This window comes from Zeus faber (assembly GCF_960531495.2).
Source record: "Zeus faber genome assembly, chromosome: 7".
Taxonomy (NCBI): domain Eukaryota; kingdom Metazoa; phylum Chordata; class Actinopteri; order Zeiformes; family Zeidae; genus Zeus; species Zeus faber.
This window is the reverse complement of record NC_137203.1, coordinates 6,467,097-6,487,120: the sequence shown is the minus strand read 5'-3', so window position 1 is coordinate 6,487,120 and position 20,024 is coordinate 6,467,097. Positions and strand designations below refer to the sequence as shown.

Sequence of the window (20,024 nt, the reverse complement as noted above, 5' to 3'; positions counted from 1 at the left end):
CGCACCTCTTTACAATTCTGGCATGTGAGAATTTGGCATTAATCCCCTTACATAAGGGAGGGTTTTGAGCGCGCCGGTGGAATGTCCCAGACAGCCATCATTGTATCCGCGGCGTGCAGGGTGAATCACGGCGGACCAAACTTAATTCTCACGAGATCGAGTCACTTAAGATGACTCATCAGTTAGATTTCCTAGATTGTGCTTTGACGCGATATATGATATGCATCATGTTTTTAAGTCCTTACTCTTTATATTATTAGCCGCTTTCAACATGACCCTCGGCTCAGATGACCTCTGACATAACGGTTTGCATGAGTGCACCTTGCCGCGCTCAGAGCGCCGGGTGGTTTCAACGCGCGCGATGATAATACGGCGCCTGAGTCTCATCTCCCGAGAAAACAACACTGCAGCCGCACACGAACTGCGTGCAGGTCTCTCTGAATAATGAATAGTTGCAGCTGCGTAAGGTGCGACCGGAAAGCAGAGAGCTGGACTACGTCACCGCTGCAGCTGCTGCTGCTGCTGCGTTGGAGGTGCAGAGCAGGAGGGATGTGCGGCACGTAGCCCACAATGCAACAGCAGACCAATGACAGAGCTGCCTCCCAACCCAGAGAGAGAGGGGCAGGGAGGGTAGAGAGCCACCTTCACACTAACTCTGAGGAGGAGTAAGGGCAGACAGACAGGCAGGCAGGCAGGCAGGCAGGCAGGCAGGCAGGCAGGCAGGCAGGCAGGCAGGCAGGCGGGCGGGCAGTCTGACGGACTGAGACAAAAAGACATCATGTCAGTTTCCTGGACACTGCTCTCCTGTCAGATGCTCCTGCTTTACACCTCCCGCAGAGACGTCCATGCAAGTAAATGGCTGTTTGGGTTCTCTCTCTCTCTCTCTCTCACTCTATTTCTCTCTCTCTGTGGTTCTAGAGGGATGTTTGACCTTGTCTGGAGTGAAGGTCACAGTTTCCGTGCTGCATCAGTGTATGAATGTACTGTGCTGGGTAATCGGAGTAGTGTGTGTGTGTGTGTGTGTGTGTATGTGTGTGGAAACAGTATCAGGTGATGTTATGCTTTTGGGGGGATGCAGTGAGTGAGCGTTGCCGTTCGCTGCTACACAACCATTCGTAGTGTCGTATATTTTTATGATGAACGTTTTAGGCATCCTGATGTATCTGTCAAGATGATACAGCACTCAGGATGATAATGCATTGATAGTGCTGAGCATGAGACGTGTTGCAGGGGAAGACACTTTGGAGCGATGCCTTCTGGTGTCGCCGCGCCCCTCACATGATGTATTTTGTCTACGTGTTTGACAACGTTGCTTGTACCGTTTAGTTAAAATGTTCGTAACTTATTTCAACTTGTTCCTGTGAAAAAGCATTTTCGCAAACAGCATTAAATCAACCCCAAAAAAAGATCCCTAAAGGCGTCCCACACGCGTCTGTACTGGGGTCCCTACTGTTTACATTTACATTTACATTTAGTCATTTAGCAGACGCTTTTATCCAAAGCGACTTACAAGGGAGAATAACATTCAAGCTACATTGCGACAGAGAAAAGTGTAACAACAACATTCGTGTAACAATGTTTACTGTATATCTAACTAGCGTTCCTCTTTTTGTTTTCTGCAAAGCAGAGGAACCTGGCTCCACACCACCTCCGTCAGTTTCTATCCAGCCCCTACAACCAGATGTAAAAAGAGTGATCTTCAAAGGTGAGATTATATAATTATTTATATATATATACAGTGGGGAAGAAAAGTATTTAGTCAGCCACCAATTGTGCAAGTTCTCCCACTTAAAAAGATGAGAGAGGCCTGTTATTTATTTATATTTGGTATTTATTTATTATATATTCATCATAGGTAAACCTCAACTATGAGAGACAAAATGAGAAAAAAAATCCAGAAAATCACATTGTCTGATTTTTAAAGAATTTATTTGCAAATTATGGTGGAAAATAAGTATTTGGTCAATAACAAAAGTTCATCTCAATACTTTGTTATATACCCTTTGTTTGCAATGACAGAGGTCACACTGTTGCTGGTATTTTGGCCCATTCCTCCATGCATATCTCCTCTAGAGCAGTGATGTTTTGGGGCTGTCGCTGGGCAACACGGACTTTCAACTCCCTCCAAAGATTTTCTATGGGGTTGAAATCTGGAGACCGGCTAGGCCACTCCAGGACCTTGAAATGCTTCTTACGAAGCCACTCCTTCGTTGCCTGGGCGGTGTTTGGGATCATTGTCATGCTGAAAGACCCAGCCACGTTTCATCTTCAATGCCCTTGCTGATGGAAGGAGGTTTTCACTCAAAATCTCACGATACATGGCCCCAATCATTCTTTCCTTTACACGGATCAGTCGTCCTGGTCCCTTTGCAGAAAAACAGCCCCAAAGCATGATGTTTCCACCCCCATGCTTCACAGTAGGTATGGTGTTGTTTGGATGCAACTCAGCTTTCTTTCTCCTCCAAACCCGACAAGTTGAGTTTTTACCAAAAAGTTATATTTTGGTTTCATCTGACCATATGACATTCTCCCAATCTTCTTCTGGATCATCCAAATGCTCTCCAGCAAACTTCAGACGGGCCTGGACATGTACTGGCTTAAGCAGGGGGACACGTCTGGCACTGCAGGATTTGAGTCCCTGGCGGCGTAGTGTGTTACTGATGGTAGCCTTTGTTACTTTGGTCCCAGCTCTCTGCAGGTCATTCACTAGGTCCCCCCCGTGTGGTTCTGGGATGTTTGCTCAGCCTTTTTGTGATCATTTTGACCCCAGGGGGTGAGATCTTGCGTGGAGCCCCAGATGGAGGGAGATTATCAGTGGTCTTGTATGTCTTCCATTTTCTAATAATTGCTCCCACCGTTGATTTCTTCACAACAAGCTGCTGACCTATTGCAGATTCAGTCTCCCCAGCCTGGTGCAGGTCTACAATTTTGTTTCTGGTGTCCTTTGACAGCTCTTTGGTCTTGGCCATAGTGGAGTTTGGAGTGTGACTGTTTGAGGTTGTGGACAGATGTCTTTTATACTGATAACGAGTTCAAACAGGTGCATTAATACGGGCAACGAGTGGAGGACAGAGCAGCCTCTTAAAGAAAAAGTTACAGGTCTGTGAAAGCCAGAAATCTTGCTTGTTTGTAGGTGACCAAATACTTATTTTACCGAGGAATTTACCAATTAATTCATTAAAAATCCTACAATGTGATTTCCTGGATTCTTTCCCCCCATTCTGTCTCTCATAGTCGAAGTGTACCTATGATGAAAATTACAGGCCTCTCTCATCTTTTTAAGTGGGAGAACTTGCACAATTGGTGGCTGACTAAATACTTTTTTGCCCCACTGTACATATACATATATATATATATATATATATATATATATATATATATATATTATTATTATTTTTTTTTTTAATTTATATTATGATGGTGAGTTTAATTGTCAGTTTTCCACCACACACAAACAGATTATTGTTTACCTGGGATCATCCCCATCATCATCATCATCCCCATCATCATCATCCCCATCATCATCATCATCATCTTCATCATCCGTCTGACTGCAGCTCGTGTCTGTGTTTGAAATCCCTCCACGGTTCCCGACGCAGGTCAGAGCCACGTTGAGAAGGTTGCGGTGTTGAAACCCGTCAGTTTGGAGCTGCAGTGCACCTGGGGCGCCGACAACAAACCGGCCAACCTGAGCGGCCACTGGAGGAAAGACGGGTACGAGATCGAAAACAGCCACGCCCCGCTGCAGCCGGACAACGAGCAGTACCATCTCAGGAGAGTGTGAGTGTGCGTGTTCGTTGTTCCGTCGGGAACAACTGGACCTGTGCCCCGCAACACTCACTGCCGATATACCGTGCGTCTCTGTCTCGGGTACGCCCAGAACGATCCACGACAGGATTTTGACTTTGAGTTGTAAAATGAACGTTGTTTCCAACACTTCTATACGGTGACACTTCTTATAAACCTACTCGTTTGATTCCTAGCACTTTAATCTTTTTAATAGTCAAATAGACTGTTTTGTTTTTTTTGTTGCTATGTAAAGCATAGACGTCTGTGTTGAGCGTGGAGTCTCTTTCGTTGTTTTCCGCAGGTTCGGCATCGTCGGCGAGGAAGGCCTCGGAAATTACTCCTGTGTGTTCGGGGATCAGGCGCAGGCAGACTTCATCCTGGCAGGTACCGTTCCCCCCTCCCTCCCTGCACCAATGTCCTATTTACGCCTTTCCCACCGGGAAAAAGGGGCAAAATATGTAAATCCTAAACAATAGCTCTCCACGGCATAATGTGTATACCGTTGTTGCTGCTGCTGCTGCTACAACCCGTCTCCTCCGCTTTCAGTCCCGGAGCTGAGCGGGCTGAGGGACAAGCCCATCGTGAGCTACGTGGGAGACTCGGTGGTCCTGGAATGTAAGGCGGGGGAGTCCGAGGCCAAGCCCGGCGCGTGGAACTGGTACAGGGCCAACGGGACGGAGAAGGTGCGTGGGGAGGGGGGGGGGGCGCCCCTGGCTCCGCGGTTTCCCCCCCCATTTTGTGCGGGGAGGGCGCGTGGACGAATGGGAGGAGGGCGAACTGTGGAGGGCTCTTTAAACCGTTTCTACCCTTTTTTTTTCAACCCCCTTTCTTTTTCAAAAGGGCAGAAACGGAACAAAACTGCGTGAGGAGTGAAATAATAAATGACGACGTTAAAATAACGGCGTTCCAATCTGGGTACAACTCTGGTCAAGTTTATTGACGTATACGTCCCATAATCACAATACAGTCTGGAAGGGCTTCGCAGACCCACATTTCACAGAGAAACCGACGGCCTCCCCCGGTCTCAACCCTCCGACTCCAACGATGACAGCTTTCAAACAGGCCGCCGAAAGCGTAACGTGTGAGGGGAGAAAAGCCCTAGTGAGGAATTCTGGGAGTTCCACAGTCATTTACGGAGCTTGGAGATTGACCAAAACGTGTTTGTATTCATGGGGTACAATGTAAAAACGTTTTTCTGATATGAATCTCTCCCGTATCAAGATGCACGTTTAATCATCAGCTCACCTGACGAGAAAGGCTTTTCCACCCCTCTCTCTCCGTCCGTCCGTCCCCTCCAGGTGCCCATCGACGCCGACCAGGAGCCCCGGCGGTACCGAATCCGGAACGCCGGGGGGGAGACCAAGCTGACGGTGCGGAACCTGACGGAGGCCGACTCGGGCTCCTACTTTTGCGGCGCCGTGTACAACATCAGCACCAGCCTGGGCCCCGTGGAGCTGCGGGTCATCACCTTCATGGAGCCGCTCAAGCCCTTCCTGGCCATCGTGGCCGAGGTGGTGGTGTTGGTGGCCGCCATACTGCTCTACGAGAGGCGGAGGTCCCGGACAGGCTCGGACACAGGTGGAGAAAAACAGACGGCTCAGCAGATAGAGGCATAACGTAACTTTATATATTTAATTTTTGTGTTGTGTAACTTGGGTCTACCTTGTTCTCAGGCAATCCACCAAGTAGTGACCAAACAAATACATTGTGAGTATGGGTCTCCATTTATTTTTCTCTGTCTTATGAACGCAGATACTGGCTTCATAATCCGTCTTCAGGTGTCTTAGATCAGGTCGCCCCAAAAGAGTCTAGAGCATTTTGTATTGACACTAACTGTATATATACAAAACTTGACGGATCAGTTTTTCAGTTTTTGTTGGGATGTTTGCACTTTTTGAATGAAAGGTTGAAGTAAAATAGGCAAATTTTGCATGAAGCCGTAGTTTTCATATAGGCAGATCAAGCGTGAATCTTTTTTTTTTGCTTTTCGTTGTGTATATGGGTGGAAATGGACCCTTGGTAGGAGCTTGGTCTGCCACCGAGGCCTTACAAAAAAATTTAAAAAATAAATAAAGAGAAGAAATTTGGGAACCCGTGCCATGAGACTGTGCCTCCATCTCTCTGTCCAGGACTCAAGAGGAGAACGGGGGAAGCGGGGGAATGGAGGGCAGGTCTGCGGTGAGACAGCGGAAGGTCTGACCGAGAGGCAGCAGGGTAACTAGAACACACTGTCTGGGGAACATTGTGAACTGTCTGCCATTTAAATTATTCAGAAACAGCAATATATATCTAGAATATTGAATTTGTACCCGTCTACCACCATCACAACATGTTTCTTCGTGTGTGAAAAACTGCCCGAGCAACAGAATGCAGCTGATGGGTTGTCGGGCTCTTGAGCAAATTAAATGTCCTATGCATTGCCTCCTTTTCTTCCAGAAATGCCTAATAACAGCTACTGCTTTTTTTTTTTTTTTTTTTTTTAACAGTAGCATCCATCATACAACTAAAGTTCTTGAAATACACTCCACTTTTTTTTGTAATTTCTGTACCAGGAAATCTTCCTGTTTCATTGCCAAATCACATTCTTTCTGTTGGGTTCAGTCTTTTTTTTTTTACACATTCAAATATGTGTTACGTCATGACTTATGTGCAGTGCCGTTAACTGTCCGAAAGGAACCAACTCACTGTCCATGCTCTACTCACATTCTGCATCCAGAAATGATCCTGCCATATTATGCAACTTGTGCTTTAAATAATACATTTCAAGTTATCAAGCGTCACCTGAATCTTCAGTATTTTATGAGTATGCCTGTGTAGGCAGCCATACAGCCTTGTCTTTCATTTTCTTCCCTCCAGCTTTGACCCTTCCATTTGAAATGTTCACTTTGTTGAGGTATATGTCAATTAAAAATGCACAAACCACTGTCTCTCTCTTTTTTCTACTTTTGAGACCAAAACTACAGCAACATTATATTGACTGTGCGCCCTCTAGTGGAGAGAGGGTGTAAATATTTGCTGAGTGTAAAATCCTACACATCTCTATCACCTACATCTAAACCCTGAATAAACATGATATATATTTATATTTCCGTTGTCATAGTCAGCCAATTAATCAGCGAGATACAAAACGATCATTTGAAAAGCGTTGCTTTATATCAGCTTAAATACAATCTGCATGATCATTTCAAGGATAAACACTGCATACAGTGCAGTGTCCTTTCAGTTTTACCCTCAGACAACCAACTGTCGTGTCATGACCGGAGAACAGCGACTCCACGTTAAATGTCTTTGCTGATCACTTCCCTCTTTGAAATAAACAAACACATTTGTGTTTAAAAGAGGGAGGGAGGGAGGGAAGGAAGCAGCGATGGAACAGGAGAGAAGAGCCCGGACGCTCCCGACATCTAGGGCCGGTTCATGAGGAACCGGAACAGGAGCCTGAGGACGCCGTCGTCCAGGCCCACCACCTCCCCGTCGCGGACCCCCTCGTACAGGCGCAGGCTCTCCGTGCCCCACAGGACGTTCTTCCTGGGGTTGTCGGCGTCGGCGTCGGCCGACAGCGCCAGGGTGTTGAGCTGGTAGCAGAAGAAGGAGAAGAACTGTCCGTCTGTGATCACCGCCTGCGACGCAAACGGCCTCGTCACGTCCTCGCCGCTCCAGAAGCCTGGGAGGCAGCGGGGGGAAAAAAAACAACAACAAAAACATTTCGGTGCGGAACCCAAGCTCTGCCGTCGGCAACAAGACATTGAGGCCGCGCTTTCAAACGCCTAAGCAGGGGAACCGGGACGACATTTGCATTTGAGGACAACACTAAAAACGGAAGGCGCCGGGCGCTCCAGCGCTACCTTGGTACATGGCCTGCGCCGCTGTCCAGCAGAAGAGGCTGCCGACGGCGTTGGCCCGGAGGAAGACCTCCACGTGATCCTCCGCCTGCCGCTTGGCCATCCGGTCCCGGCGGGAGAAGTCCGGGACCAGGTGGAACTGGGTGTGGCCGTAGCAGGCCGGGTCGGGCAGCTTGGCGCCTGAGACGCGACAGAGGGAGAGAAAGAAACCGATTTTGGGGTTCAAGCCTCCTCGCCGACGGGGCGCATTTCTGACATGGAGACCGGGGCGGGGCGCCGTGTTACCTGTGAATACGTTGTTTTCATACTGCCTTTTAAACAGGGGCATCATGTCCGGGGATTCTTTCACCTCGGGAATTTCGGCTGCGTACGACGACTCCATGGGGGCGAACTGTGAGGAGACGGGGCGGTGGAAATGGGGCGGAGGTGAGACACTCATCGCTGACTCTCGCTTATCTCAAGCACGGTGCGTTGTTGTTGTTTTTTTACCTGTGGCAGTTGCTGAGGGATCCTAATTTGACTGTGGGGCTTGTCATCAATCTGGAACCTGATCGGCTCCTTCCGACCACTGCGGTGCCCACGTGGGATGGTCCTGGAGCCTCTCGCCCAGTAAAAACACACCTGGGGGCTGACATCTGGGGAGAGTGGTCAGCAATCAACAAAATGGACAAATCCCTTCGTTTTTTTTTTCCCAGGTTTACTGCACAATGCCAAAGCTTCCTGATTGTATTCTAATAACTCACAGATTACGCAATTACGTAACGACCGTGACAGCTGTGGCTAACGTGCCGTCCTACCGAGGCTGGAGCGCAGCAGCAGTGGGTTGTGTCTGACCACACCCTGGGTGACGCCCGCCACCAGGTTCCTCAGGAAGGGGGCCATCAGGTGCTCCTGCTCCCTGTACAGGAAGGCTTTGCGCTTCCTCATGAACCAGTGCTCCTGCAGAGTCGCCTGGACCGCCAAGGAGCGGACCTCGGCCAGGGCCTCCTCCTCCTCCGCCGCCGCCGCCGCCGCCTCCGCAGCCCGCTGCTCCCCGGCGGCGGGCGCTGCATCCCGGGCTGCTGCTGCTGCTGCTGCTGCGAGCGGCGACTCCCCCTGCTCCCCCGCCGGGACGGACCGGGCCACGCAGGGTTGCGTGAACTTGCCGGGCAGCCCCGGGACGTAGGCCGTCTTGGTGAAGCTCTGGTACCACCGGTCCGCGTTGCGAGCGGAGGTCTGCGGGTGCAGCACGTACTTCCGCCGCTGGATCTTGGTCAACAGCCGCAGCTTCTCCTCCGCGTCGGCGGCGCGGACTCTCCCGTGATACTCCTCGACCTGGCGGCGGCGCGCGGATTTGCTTTTGGCGGTGAGGGAAGGGACCACCGGAGGGTACCGCGGCTCTCGGACCACCGCCACCGCCGCCGCCGCCGCCCCGGTGTGAACGGCCCTCCCGCTGCGGAGCAGAGACGCGCTTCTGTGGAGGAGGCGCCGCAAGGGCAGCGGTGCGCGGGCCGCCATGTTGAGTGACGTGACGCGTCTTCTTCCCGGCGTCGCTCTGCTGGTTCCTCCCCGACGGCGCCGCCAAGCGGAGCTTACGAACACATGCGGTTCAAGCGCCTATCGCTGTACATACTGTACATTCACGGCGTATGTTATAATATATACATATTATTTATTATATTATATCATATGATTATTCTTTTAAAATATACATTTATATTAATATAAATATTAGATTCCTCACAACAGCGCCCCCCCCCCTAGCGAAAGATTAAAAAAAATGGATAGTAACATATTATATTATCATATTATATATTATTATAATAAATATTATTATTTTATATACATCTTATATAAAAATAATTATATATATATATATGATCCTTCATGACAGCGCCTAGCTAAAGATAACAAAAATGTATTTGACTTGAAACACCTATTATATATTATATTATACACATGTTTTATATTATATTATATACATATTAAATAAATATATATATATATATACAATATATATAATACATATGTGTATGTATATACACACACACACCCACACTGTATATATATTCAAATAAATATAATTTGTGTATATATATTGATTTGATTTGAAACACCATTAATAACTACATATTTTATTTATATATATATAAATATAAATATAAATACCAGTCAAGTTTGTTTCATAATCATCCAATAATTAAACTTCAAAAGGTTTTTAAGGATTTAACAAGGAAATCAATCGCCCAATATCCACAATTTAGGAGGGGACGTTTATGAATCAAAAAAAACGTAACCAATATTTAAAAAAAAAAAATGTAACCGCCGCGTTTAAATTTCAGATGACATATTATAACAAACGACATTGTAAGTTCAAAATGTAAATTGATGTTTTGCAAAGCGGGATAATTCGCGCCGTGAAGATGACTTCACGGCGCATCCGCTCTTGAGGCTGCCGCGCGTTTCCGGTTCACTCGGGGAGCGCTCGTCAGCGTATCCCCTCAGGTTATTTGACGGGCGGGGCCTATGGCAACGCTAAGCGTAACGGTCGGAGCTTGTGTGGGGCCCCGCCGCGACGGTGCGCTCCGTGCGACAAACCAAGTGTTAACTGTGACCCCGACCGTAAGCCCGGCTGGAGCGCTCTCGTCGGGAGGTCTCCGCGTTCGGACATGTTGTCCCGTCAGGTTTTGCGCAGATGTTTCTCCTCGGCGCTCGCTCGTCGTTCAGACCCGTTTCCATCGGCATTTTGTTTAGAGGTATCTTGTTTTTGTGTGGCTGTTATCTTCATAAAGCCCCTTGTCTTCGGGGACTGCCGCGGAGCCCTTTGACCCAGGGGTCTGGTTCAATACTGCCTCACGGACATTAAAGTGGTAATCCGTACGATTATCGAGTCGTTATATAAAGTTTTTAAATCTCACATTCACATTTGCTCCTCAGTGTGTTGGTTCCCAGTCTTGGTGGCGGGGTCCGCCTTTCGCTGATTGGGTACAGCATGTGCAAAGGACTGAAGGGTGGTCGCAGTGGATTTGATGATGCGGCAAAATCTGTTGTCAGCAAACTCAATATGAATTATGCGTTCACAAAAAGACACAACAGTATCCCCTCCACCTCAAGTAAACAAGAATTTAAAAGAAGATCCCATCAATGATCGGAAGAAGGCCAACTTTGTCGTTTTGAATTGAATGGAATCGTTAAGGATTACCACTTCAACTATGTTTTGGGGACTTGATTTCATGCGGGAATGTTTCATACTGGAACAATTAATCTTCATCCTGTTGACAGTGTAATCAGTGTTTTGCTCACAGCTGTTGGAGCCAAGTCTATGTCAGAGGACTATTCAGTTGTTTATTTACCTTTATTTAGTTATGTATCTGTTTATGTCTGCATACAACTATTTATGTCTCTGTTTACCAGTGTAGGTCGTCTAATCCTTTGAGTTGAAACTTCAGGAATGAGTCGACGCCAAATTATTGTTCATACCATAGATGAGCCACAGTAACAGTGTACCGTCTCTTTAACAAGCTTCCTGGTCCGTGTTCGCGTGTCCGAAATTTCAACCGGCCACTGTCATGGCGGCCTCCGCCGGCGGACGGCAGCCGGACACTCTTCTGACCCGGCTGTGTTGTTTCGATTCCCAGAGGCGCCTGTGCACGAAGCGCGACGAGGTGCGCCTGGCGGGGGAGGCGAGCGAGGGGCGCGGGCCCCCGGCCCCGACCGTCTTCTCCAGGGTGATCGATAAAAGCCTCCCCGCCGACATCATCTACGAGGACGAGAGGGTAAACACGCCGGCGCGTCCCCCCCCGCCCCCACCGGTTGTTTATCCCACGCGGGGCCCCCCGGGCGGTCGGATCAAACTTCACGACCACGATGCCGGAGATTGAAATCACCAATTCACCGTACAAGCTCCATGCCTGACGTGTTTGTTTGTTTGTTCGTCTTGTTTATCAGTGTTTGGCTTTCAGAGATGTGGCCCCGCAGGCCCCCGTCCACTTCCTGGTGATACCGAAGGTCCCCGTCCCAAGGATCAGCGCGGCCGCCGATGAAGACGCAGAGGTCGGTCGCTCGCCTCGTGTCTCTTTGGCGCCGGAATACTCCGCGAAGCCGGGAGTCGGGCGCCACTGTCGCTCGTCTGTCATGAAACTACGGTTTTAAAGCGTCTCCACCAGGTTGTTAGGGTCCGAGCCCCCGTAATCAGGCTCCTCATCTACAGAATGTAGCATGAGGAGCCTGTTGTTATTGCTCTGTTTATTCTTCTTCTTCCTTTTCCGCCTTTTTGAATCGGCTTTTTTTTGGGGGCCTCAAGATACTCAACCTCGCAAAGCTTTGCCCACTTTGCACACATGCGTGGGCGTGGCAGAATGGCTCGCTATTTAAAAGATTTTAAAACTTAATACCTACTCGCTTTTTTCCCCACGAAAACGCACAAAATTCGGTGCACAAATGTAACATCACTAGACTTAAAAAAAAAAAAATCATATTGCCGCTACGACATGAGCCCAACAGGAAGTCGGCCATATTTAATGAAAGGTGCCACTTGAGTCACCTTTTGGTCGTTTTCATGCTCCGTACTGTCGCAAACTCCTGCTAGCGGATTTATCGGATCGGCTTCCAACTCGGGGAGCGTCTACAAGACACCTTCACGATTGAAAGTTGTGAAAAGATTGAGTTTTCGTCGCACGGTGTGGGCGTGACAAAGCGTTGGATTTCATGTTCGAAAAAAGTCGGTGTTTACGTGAGTTTTTTGTTTTGTTTTTGTTTTGTTTTTTTGTCCCTTTTTTGGCTGTTCTCACGCTCCGTACTCCTGAGTGGGCTCCTCCTCGCCCATCGGTCCGATCGGCTTCAAACTTGCGTCCCGCCAACGCTTGCCCGTCGAGGACCCGCTCATCGCTGCTCGCAGCTTTAATTCTGTTTATCATTGGATTAAAGACTTGTTTGAGAAGGTTTATAACCAGGGGCACCAGGGATTTAAAATGGTGCTGTTGGGAATTTTCTGCTTTGACGCATCATCACCCGGAAATCAGCAATCGGGAAAACATGAGGTACATGAGCTTGTTCAAGCTTTTAGAGATCTGTGAAAATTTACGGACATTGTAATATTGAACTGCATTGTTGGGAAAAAGAAAATCACAATGCGAAAAGAATCTCAATAGACATTCCATTCATTCATTCATTCAGAATGAATGAATGAATGGAGTGGTCAGTGTTTATGACATTGGAAGGTCCCTGGAAATTCCCATTTCCACTCCGTCGGTAGAAACCTGTGTTTTGGGAGGCGTGTGGGTGCTATGTATTTGATTTCATTGTCAGGCCGATGATGCGTCGAAAGTGACCTTCGCTACTCGCCGCTCCCTTTAAAAGAAGGGCGTCGGAAACAAACGTTGACGGGAGGAAGTGGCAGACGGACGGATGGGGCTCGTTGTGAAACAAGGCACAAAACACAACTCGACCCAGATAGGGGAGGAGGAAGAGGAGGAAGGAGAAGGAGGAGGCGGAGGCTCGATTTGAAATGAGCAGCGACCAAAGCGATGTGGGGGAAATGTGACGCGCAGTGCGTGTTAAACTCCTGTTTTTATTTACTTTTCTATTCCACCTCCCACTGCGAAGCTCCTGGGACATCTCCTGGTCGTCGCCAAAAACGTGGCAAGGAAAGAAAATCTAGACGAGGGTTACCGAGTGGGTGAGTGTCTCTGTGTGATCGCTGGTTAATGGTTATTGACCTGGATCGATGAGCGGAAAATTAATTCACAAGCTGTTTTTTTTTTGGGTTGTTTTTTTTCTATTTATTGATTATTTTTTTGACATGATCTGCAGTGATCAATGACGGGAAGCATGGAGCTCAGTCTGTGTACCACCTTCACCTCCACGTCATGGGAGGAAGACAGATGACATGGCCTCCAGGATAGAGTGTGTGTGTGTGTGTGTGTGTGTGTGTGTGTGTGTGTGTGTGTTCATTCTCCTATCACTACCTAAATGATGGCGGAGTGATGACTTTCAGGATATGACGACTGAAATTCTTTCCGAAAATCTTAAAAAATTAAAGGACGAAGCCCTGATTGGAATTGGAATGACACCTTTGTGTAAATAATATGTATGAGATGAAATATTGTCAGATGCGTAGATGTGCTCAATGCCTCACGTAACTGTAAATAAACAGTTATTTTCAACAATGAATCAGACGGCGTTCTTTTTTTACTCCTCTTTTGCACTTTTATTTTAAGTGACGGTGAACAGGGTGGAGACACCCGTGGAAGCCTCCACCAATCAGCCCCACAGCCCTCCACCACGACACCTGGTAGCTACGTCACGTATTTGGGTCTAGAAAGGCGGCGCTGCATGTAGATGTAACGAATTGAAGTGGAAAAGAAAATCAGCCGCCACGGAGACACAGTTGTTTCATTCACTTTAACGAGGTCGTATTGTGTGCTTGTTTATGAATACAGCGTTGTGTATTTGTGTTTAAACTTTGGAAGTCGCCGGTGGGGTTTTTTTTTTTCTCTTCTCAGATTAGTATTAATTGTGGTTAATTATTTATCAGCAGCCTCGGCGGCGTTCCAGAGCTGAGCACGGGAGCGGTGGTGCGACCAAACGACCTTGGTGCCGCTGCTCTGGGTCACCCCGTGTCATCCGAGACCCGGGCTGAACTCTCACCTGTATTTACTTAAAACACAATGTTCACCACCTCGGCCCTCACGCAGACGCCATCAGATCTGGCCGCGGCGAATAAACCCGCCCAACGGGGGGGGGGAGAGAGAGAGAGAGAGAGAGAGAGAGAGAGAGAGAGAGAGAGAACCGCGTTTAAAAACAACGGAAAGAGGCGACGGCCCTTCGCCCGAGGATGACACCTCTTGGAGGCGGAGGTTGCTAAATATTCTTCCAGTTGATAAAAATAAATAAATAAATCACTTTATGGCTCAAAGTTCCCTCTTCCCTCCCAGGACTGAAGCACTTATCTCTCTTTTATCTTGTTTTTTTTATTGGAATTGGTCGTGACACCAATCAACGGCTATCTCTGCTGTTGTTGTTGTGCGGCTTTAGAGAAGTGAGGATAAGAGCGGGACGAGAGTTCGTTTGGACTATTTGTGAGAAATAAGTTTGAAAAAAGTATTTTAGAGAAGCCAGTTCCGTCCACTTCAACCCCTGACCGCGCCGTAGTTAGTAAACCACTGAAATAACTCACAACGAACCCATTTAATCCCGTGAATGTCACTTCCTGGACAGCCCCGTCACACAAACCGAATGCCTTTGCCGTAAAAATAAATAAATAAATAATTAAACTTTTTGGAAAGGTTTGTGAAAACACATGTTTGGTCGGAGTAAAAAAAAAAACCACACACACACTTCCACAGCTATTTTAACAGCTGTGACGTGCAGGGTTAAATGAGTTAATAGCTCACTAAGGAAAGGTAAACAAGGAACAAGGTAGAGAGCGATGGAGGTATTTTCTGTCCACTCACAAAATACATGTCTTTACTTCAGATATTCAAAGACTTGTCTGCAGCAGCTGCCGGTGCCTTGCACCTTGGAGGGTTAACCTTTGGTATCGGATAGTTAACCGGTGGGCTCGACCGCTCACGAGGTGTATGTAGGATTATGTAAATTTCCACAGCCGGGTGGAGGAGGGTGGAGGAGGAGGGTGGAGGTTTAATGTTCTCGACCCACACAGGTCCCCCGGCGGCTTGGCGCTCCACTCTCCTCTGCACTTGACTGCTCTTGTCAAGCTGCTTGCGCTCTGTGGCTGAAACAAGGTGAGTTCTCTCTCTGTTTTGGTTTTTTGGTTTTTTGAAGGTGATGTTTTGCCCTCATTAAATACTGCTTGTTCACAAAAACAAAATAAAAACAACAATCTGTTTCCTTAACAGGAATGGGTTGAGATGCAGTGGTGGAAAGTAACTACAAGTACTTGGCTACTGTACTTAAGTACTTTTTTCAAGTATCTTTACTTACTTATACTTAAACTCTATACTCATACTCACGATTTTAGCTTTTATTCCACTACATTTCTAACACACTAAATTAATTTTGTGCATATATTTAGATCACATATATTTGTGTATCAATACTGTATATTTGGACTTTCTTTGAGGACATCAATACTATTATCCATTTATTTATTTTGGGCCCTTATCCGCAGAAAAAAAGGTACAGTAGGCAGTATATGCTGCATTATATGTTGCATTATAAGCGCTTCTATATCAAGGCACTGGATATGACAAGTACTTTTACTTTTAATACTTTTAAGCAAAATTTAAGAGAAAGTACTTGTGCACTTTTACTTCACGAGGAATGTCCATGTGGTTCTGTTACTGGAGTCATTTATTGTCAGGGTATTGAACCTTTGATTGAAAGGGAGGGAAGGAGTTACTTCTTCAGCTGCTGCATGCGTCCTTGTCTCACTCACACGTGCACGTTCCCATGTCACCGTGGACACACCGAGGGCCGTATGTACACGTCTGTTCACACGCTTTAGCTTTCCCACCCCGGGCGGACCATTTCCAAATCCAAGAGACGGAAGCTCACTCGAAACGATGGGATGGTGTGAATCATCTGAGCTAAACGGAGGGGCCGTTCAAATGTCAATACATCTGAAACAAAGGCGGCAAAATAAAGAGATCTGCAGATAGGACTCCTGCCCTTGTTTGATGTGAGTAGGTTTTCCAGTGTTTTACTGTTTGGTCAACAGAGTCTCCGTTCCTCAGACACCCCACCCACACCACCCTATTCAGGAGGTTAGAGATCCACCGAAAAAGCTCAAGCACATGCAACAGGCTCCTTGACTGTCATCTGGAAGCCACAAACCCCCCCCATGGGAAATGGAGCTTCCCATCTTGACTCTACATGATGGAATATTTGGTGCTCAGTGCTCTCTGCCTCTGGACCAATCACAATTATGATTTGGGATCAAATGCATTTTTTTTTTTGTTTTATTGAACGTAATTGGGAAGGTGCTTACAAATATGTTTGCATAACGCTTAGGAAATACTGACTGTCGCTCTATATTGCTCCACTCAGTGTAGTTTTGTAATAAATGTGACCTTTGCCTGAGAGAGAAATCTTGACCAAAGTTATCTTATTCACCAGAGATTAGATATATCTGGTCTGATTATCTCTGGAGTTCTAACTCGGTGGTTGATCTATTTAAAAACGACATTATTTCAATTGTTTCATTTAAAAAATGTTATTTTTTTAAAAACTGCATAGTTATGTCTTCCAAATAGTATTATTAGATAGTTACAACAACAAAAAAATAGATATATATATTTATATATATATAAATATAAAAATACAGCATTTCTTTAAAATTCATTGCATGTATTTAGTTTAAAGGTGCAGTGTGTAGAATTTATGGAGCGGACTTGGCAGAAATGGAATATAATATTCCATAAAGTATGTTTTCATTTGTGTAGAATCCCATGAACATAAAAATCGTTGTGTTTTCGTTACCTTAGAATGAGCCGTTTTTATCTACATAGGGAGCGGGTACGCTTAATGGAGGCCGCCATGTTTCTTCTACAGCGGCCCAGAACAGACAAATAAAACACTGCTTGAGAAGACTTTTGCATTTTCCGCGAATTTGGCGGCCGCCGTCTCTTCCTTGGAGGCCTCCATGTTGCACCGCCGAAGGGAGGGGTATTCAGTTGGTTGCGATCTGCAACATCACCACTAGATGCCACCGAATTCTACACGCTCCACCTTTAAATGCTCAATTTGGGAGCACCCTCTAAGGCCACTAGTGATGTCACAGTTGGAGCATTTCCCACTAGATGGCATGATTTGACTACTTTAAACACAGGCAGAAGCTACAGTTCATAGTTATATGAAGATTAAAGTCCATATTTAATTCAGGCAATATGTACAATATCAACACGTTCCTGTTTGCACAAGTCATAAAATAAGTTAAATTAGCTCAGCAAGTTATTTCAGTGCTTCTCTGACGTTGTGAGGCAACTGGTTTTAAGTCCCTTCAGATGGCAAAATGCCCACTGGCTGTGGCATCACATCCAGATGGTTTCGACATCCAGAACACAATTGTGCATGTCGTTGCAGTGACCTTTGTGAATGTCTGCCTTGTATAAAGGGACCGATGGGCTCCCTCCGTGTTTCAGTGCAGAAAGCCCACAAATCCACTCCACTGTGCACCCGTTTAATTTGCTTCCTCTCGTTCAAGCACATCCAACATGTCTGATCAAGTGGAGGCGGTAATCAGCAACGGGATCTCTATCATGGAGGACGATACTGAGAGGTAAGTGAGATGAGAGGGAGAGAGAGGGAGTTAATTCATGTTTTGTCCGATAGAATGAACACACTATTAGAGGAAATAATATACAATCAAAATATTCTGGCTGCGTGCGGGAACGACGCAGCTCTACACGTCTGCAGCGTCAACAGCTTTTCTTTTTGTCCAATTTTCCCTTAAAAATGAAGTCAAACTTCACCGCTGGTAACTTAATTTTCATATGACCTAGAATTTACTCAACTGTTGGTTTCTGCCTTACTTATTTGTGTTTCCTTTGGTCTCTTTTGGCAGGGAAGGATTTTGTAACTTTGTTTTATAAATATAATAATAATAATAAGAAGAATAATAATAATAATGATGATGATGACAATAATAATTTATTCTCAATCCTCTACAGCAGCCGTCCTCTAAAGACACAGACGGCCCTGGAGCTGGACCAGCCACAGACCGATTCTGTCTCCTATCCTCTTGTCAATAAAAGTCTCAAAGTCTCAGACCCTGAACCTGACAGAACAGAGTCTGAAGCTCCACTGACCAGAACCACAGAAAGCACAGGTCCGCCGACCAGCACCGCAGCGCCCTGCTCCACAGGGACCAGAACCGCAGAGGCCAGAAGCAGCCGTGGGCCCGGCGCAGGGTCATCTTCAGAGACCCAGGAGCAGAACCCTGCAGAGGCAGCCGTGATCTCAGTCACATCCAGTGAGACCAGTGAACCACCCGCAATGAACACCAGGTCCCCTGACCGGGCGGAGACGTCTGCCGGAGTTGCAGGAGGTAAGGGGTTAAACGTCGAATGTAATAAAAGAGGAATTGTCCTCTTTCATTATTGGGTTTTATTTAGATTCAAAACTGAATTAATACAATTATTAAAACATGACATTTCATTATTAGATTGTGTATGAATTCAATTATAATATATGCATTAAGAGCTTAGTGACAAAATTGATTACTATGTACATGCATTAATAAATATACATAATAATAAGTATAAAACTGTCAATTTTTAGAGATACATTACATGTATGAAAAGTGCTTTAAAAATGAAACGCATAATAATAATAATAGCTCTAGCTCCAGGCAGAAATACACAAGGTTAGCTGGTTTGATGTCTGTGACACCATGATGTTCAAGGCCTATTTGCAAGGCTGCCGATTTTTTCTAGTTTAATGTTATAACTAACGACAATTCAAGATGACATACAAGCAAACAAATTGTCTGTAATGGAATACACATTTTTTGTTATTACTGTATCAAATATGAAATGAGCCTCTTAACACCGAGATGTGTGGGGGTATCTGCAGGTTCAGAGTAGCTGACCTGTAAAGCAGCACGTTCTGCCGACCGCTTCTTTGCTGCCTTGGAATTTCAGCTTCTTTGAGGCTCTGGAACCTAAAACAAATACCAAAATAATTTAATTATTTCATAACACAGACACAACAAATAAATGTTCCTAGCACTGTGTGATTGCTTTTGGTTATCGTTACAACTAACTACAATTCGGGAAGATTTTATACATTGATATCTCTGGAATGTCTATAAATTCTGACTGTGACGTTATTGGCTCTTTAGTTTCTTTAGACCTTACCACGGTGCGTCTCAGAAGTGGATATGTTTATGATGTTTATTGCACTGCCTTTTGTTTAGCCCAATTGTTCTTCAGGTTATCCCTTATAATTATTTTTAAACATGATAAAGGATAATAGTAATAAAGTAATACTGTGTAAATCACTGTGTAATTTGGTAATAAATTAATAAAGAAAAAATATGTTGCATGTTACGTTGCAAATGTAACACCTACCTCGTGTTTAACGGCTGTTATCGCTGCACATCTGTGTATGAACAGTCTGTCAGAGTTTGTCTTATATTCCTTTAGTTGATTTCCAATCAAATAATCCATTGGGTGGATTGAACATCTGAGGTACTTACAAATGCCAGGTCTAATATCGAGCCAGCGGAGTTGCTGCATCTGTACGCGCCGCCATCTTGCGGAGGTCGCCCTGTCTATGACCAATCAGTAGACTGCAGTGCTAGCCGCCTGTGCACGCTGCCATCTTACACATGCGCACAGTGATATCACCAACTTATTCCACAAAAATGGACCGATCTGGATCAAACTTGGACAACAGCATGTCGGAACTGCGCCGAATACAAATTTTAGTCATCGTGCCCGTGGGTTCGTC

At 46.1% G+C, this 20,024-nt stretch overlaps 3 protein-coding genes across 3 annotated transcripts; 2 read left to right on the top strand and 1 right to left on the bottom strand.

Annotated features, from left to right (window-relative positions):
- Positions 1–778: 778 nt before the first annotated feature.
- emb (embigin) lies at positions 779–5,405 on the top strand (the record flags this gene model as incomplete). Its single annotated transcript, XM_080003775.1, has 5 exons — positions 779–851; positions 3,600–3,780; positions 4,091–4,173; positions 4,336–4,472; positions 5,088–5,405. The coding sequence occupies 5 exons, from the start codon at positions 779–781 to the stop codon at positions 5,403–5,405; spliced, it is 792 nt and encodes a 263-aa protein (XP_079859901.1).
- A 1,515-nt stretch (positions 5,406–6,920) lies between these two features.
- Positions 6,921–9,154, bottom strand: mrps30 (mitochondrial ribosomal protein S30). Its single transcript, XM_080003391.1, has 5 exons — positions 8,429–9,154; positions 8,121–8,266; positions 7,917–8,022; positions 7,635–7,811; positions 6,921–7,453 (listed from the first exon to the last, which is right to left on the bottom strand). Exons 1-5 carry the CDS (start codon positions 9,126–9,128, stop codon positions 7,194–7,196), a joined length of 1,389 nt encoding a protein of 462 aa, XP_079859517.1. The 5' UTR covers positions 9,129–9,154; the 3' UTR covers positions 6,921–7,193.
- Positions 9,155–10,230: 1,076 nt separating this feature from the next.
- On the top strand, positions 10,231–13,775 carry LOC307232312 (putative HIT-like protein). The gene is made up of 5 exons (XM_080003271.1): positions 10,231–10,366; positions 11,249–11,386; positions 11,559–11,663; positions 13,215–13,287; positions 13,422–13,775. Exons 1-5 carry the CDS (start codon positions 10,280–10,282, stop codon positions 13,511–13,513), a joined length of 495 nt encoding a protein of 164 aa, XP_079859397.1. The 5' UTR covers positions 10,231–10,279; the 3' UTR covers positions 13,514–13,775.
- Positions 13,776–20,024: the final 6,249 nt, after the last annotated feature.

Coding starts and splice junctions, on each gene's coding strand:
- mrps30 (XM_080003391.1), bottom strand. CDS start 9,128: ATGGCGGCCCGCGCACCGCTGCCCTTGCGGCGCCTCCTCCACAGAAGC. Junction 8,023..8,120: donor TCCCTCAGCAACTGCCACAG/GTAAAAAAACAA, acceptor GTCTCCTCACAG/TTCGCCCCCATGGAGTCGTC. Junction 7,812..7,916: donor TGAAAACAACGTATTCACAG/GTAACACGGCGC, acceptor GTCGCGTCTCAG/GCGCCAAGCTGCCCGACCCG.
- LOC307232312 (XM_080003271.1), top strand. CDS start 10,280: ATGTTGTCCCGTCAGGTTTTGCGCAGATGTTTCTCCTCGGCGCTCGCT. Junction 11,387..11,558: donor TCATCTACGAGGACGAGAGG/GTAAACACGCCG, acceptor CTTGTTTATCAG/TGTTTGGCTTTCAGAGATGT. Junction 13,288..13,421: donor AGACGAGGGTTACCGAGTGG/GTGAGTGTCTCT, acceptor CATGATCTGCAG/TGATCAATGACGGGAAGCAT.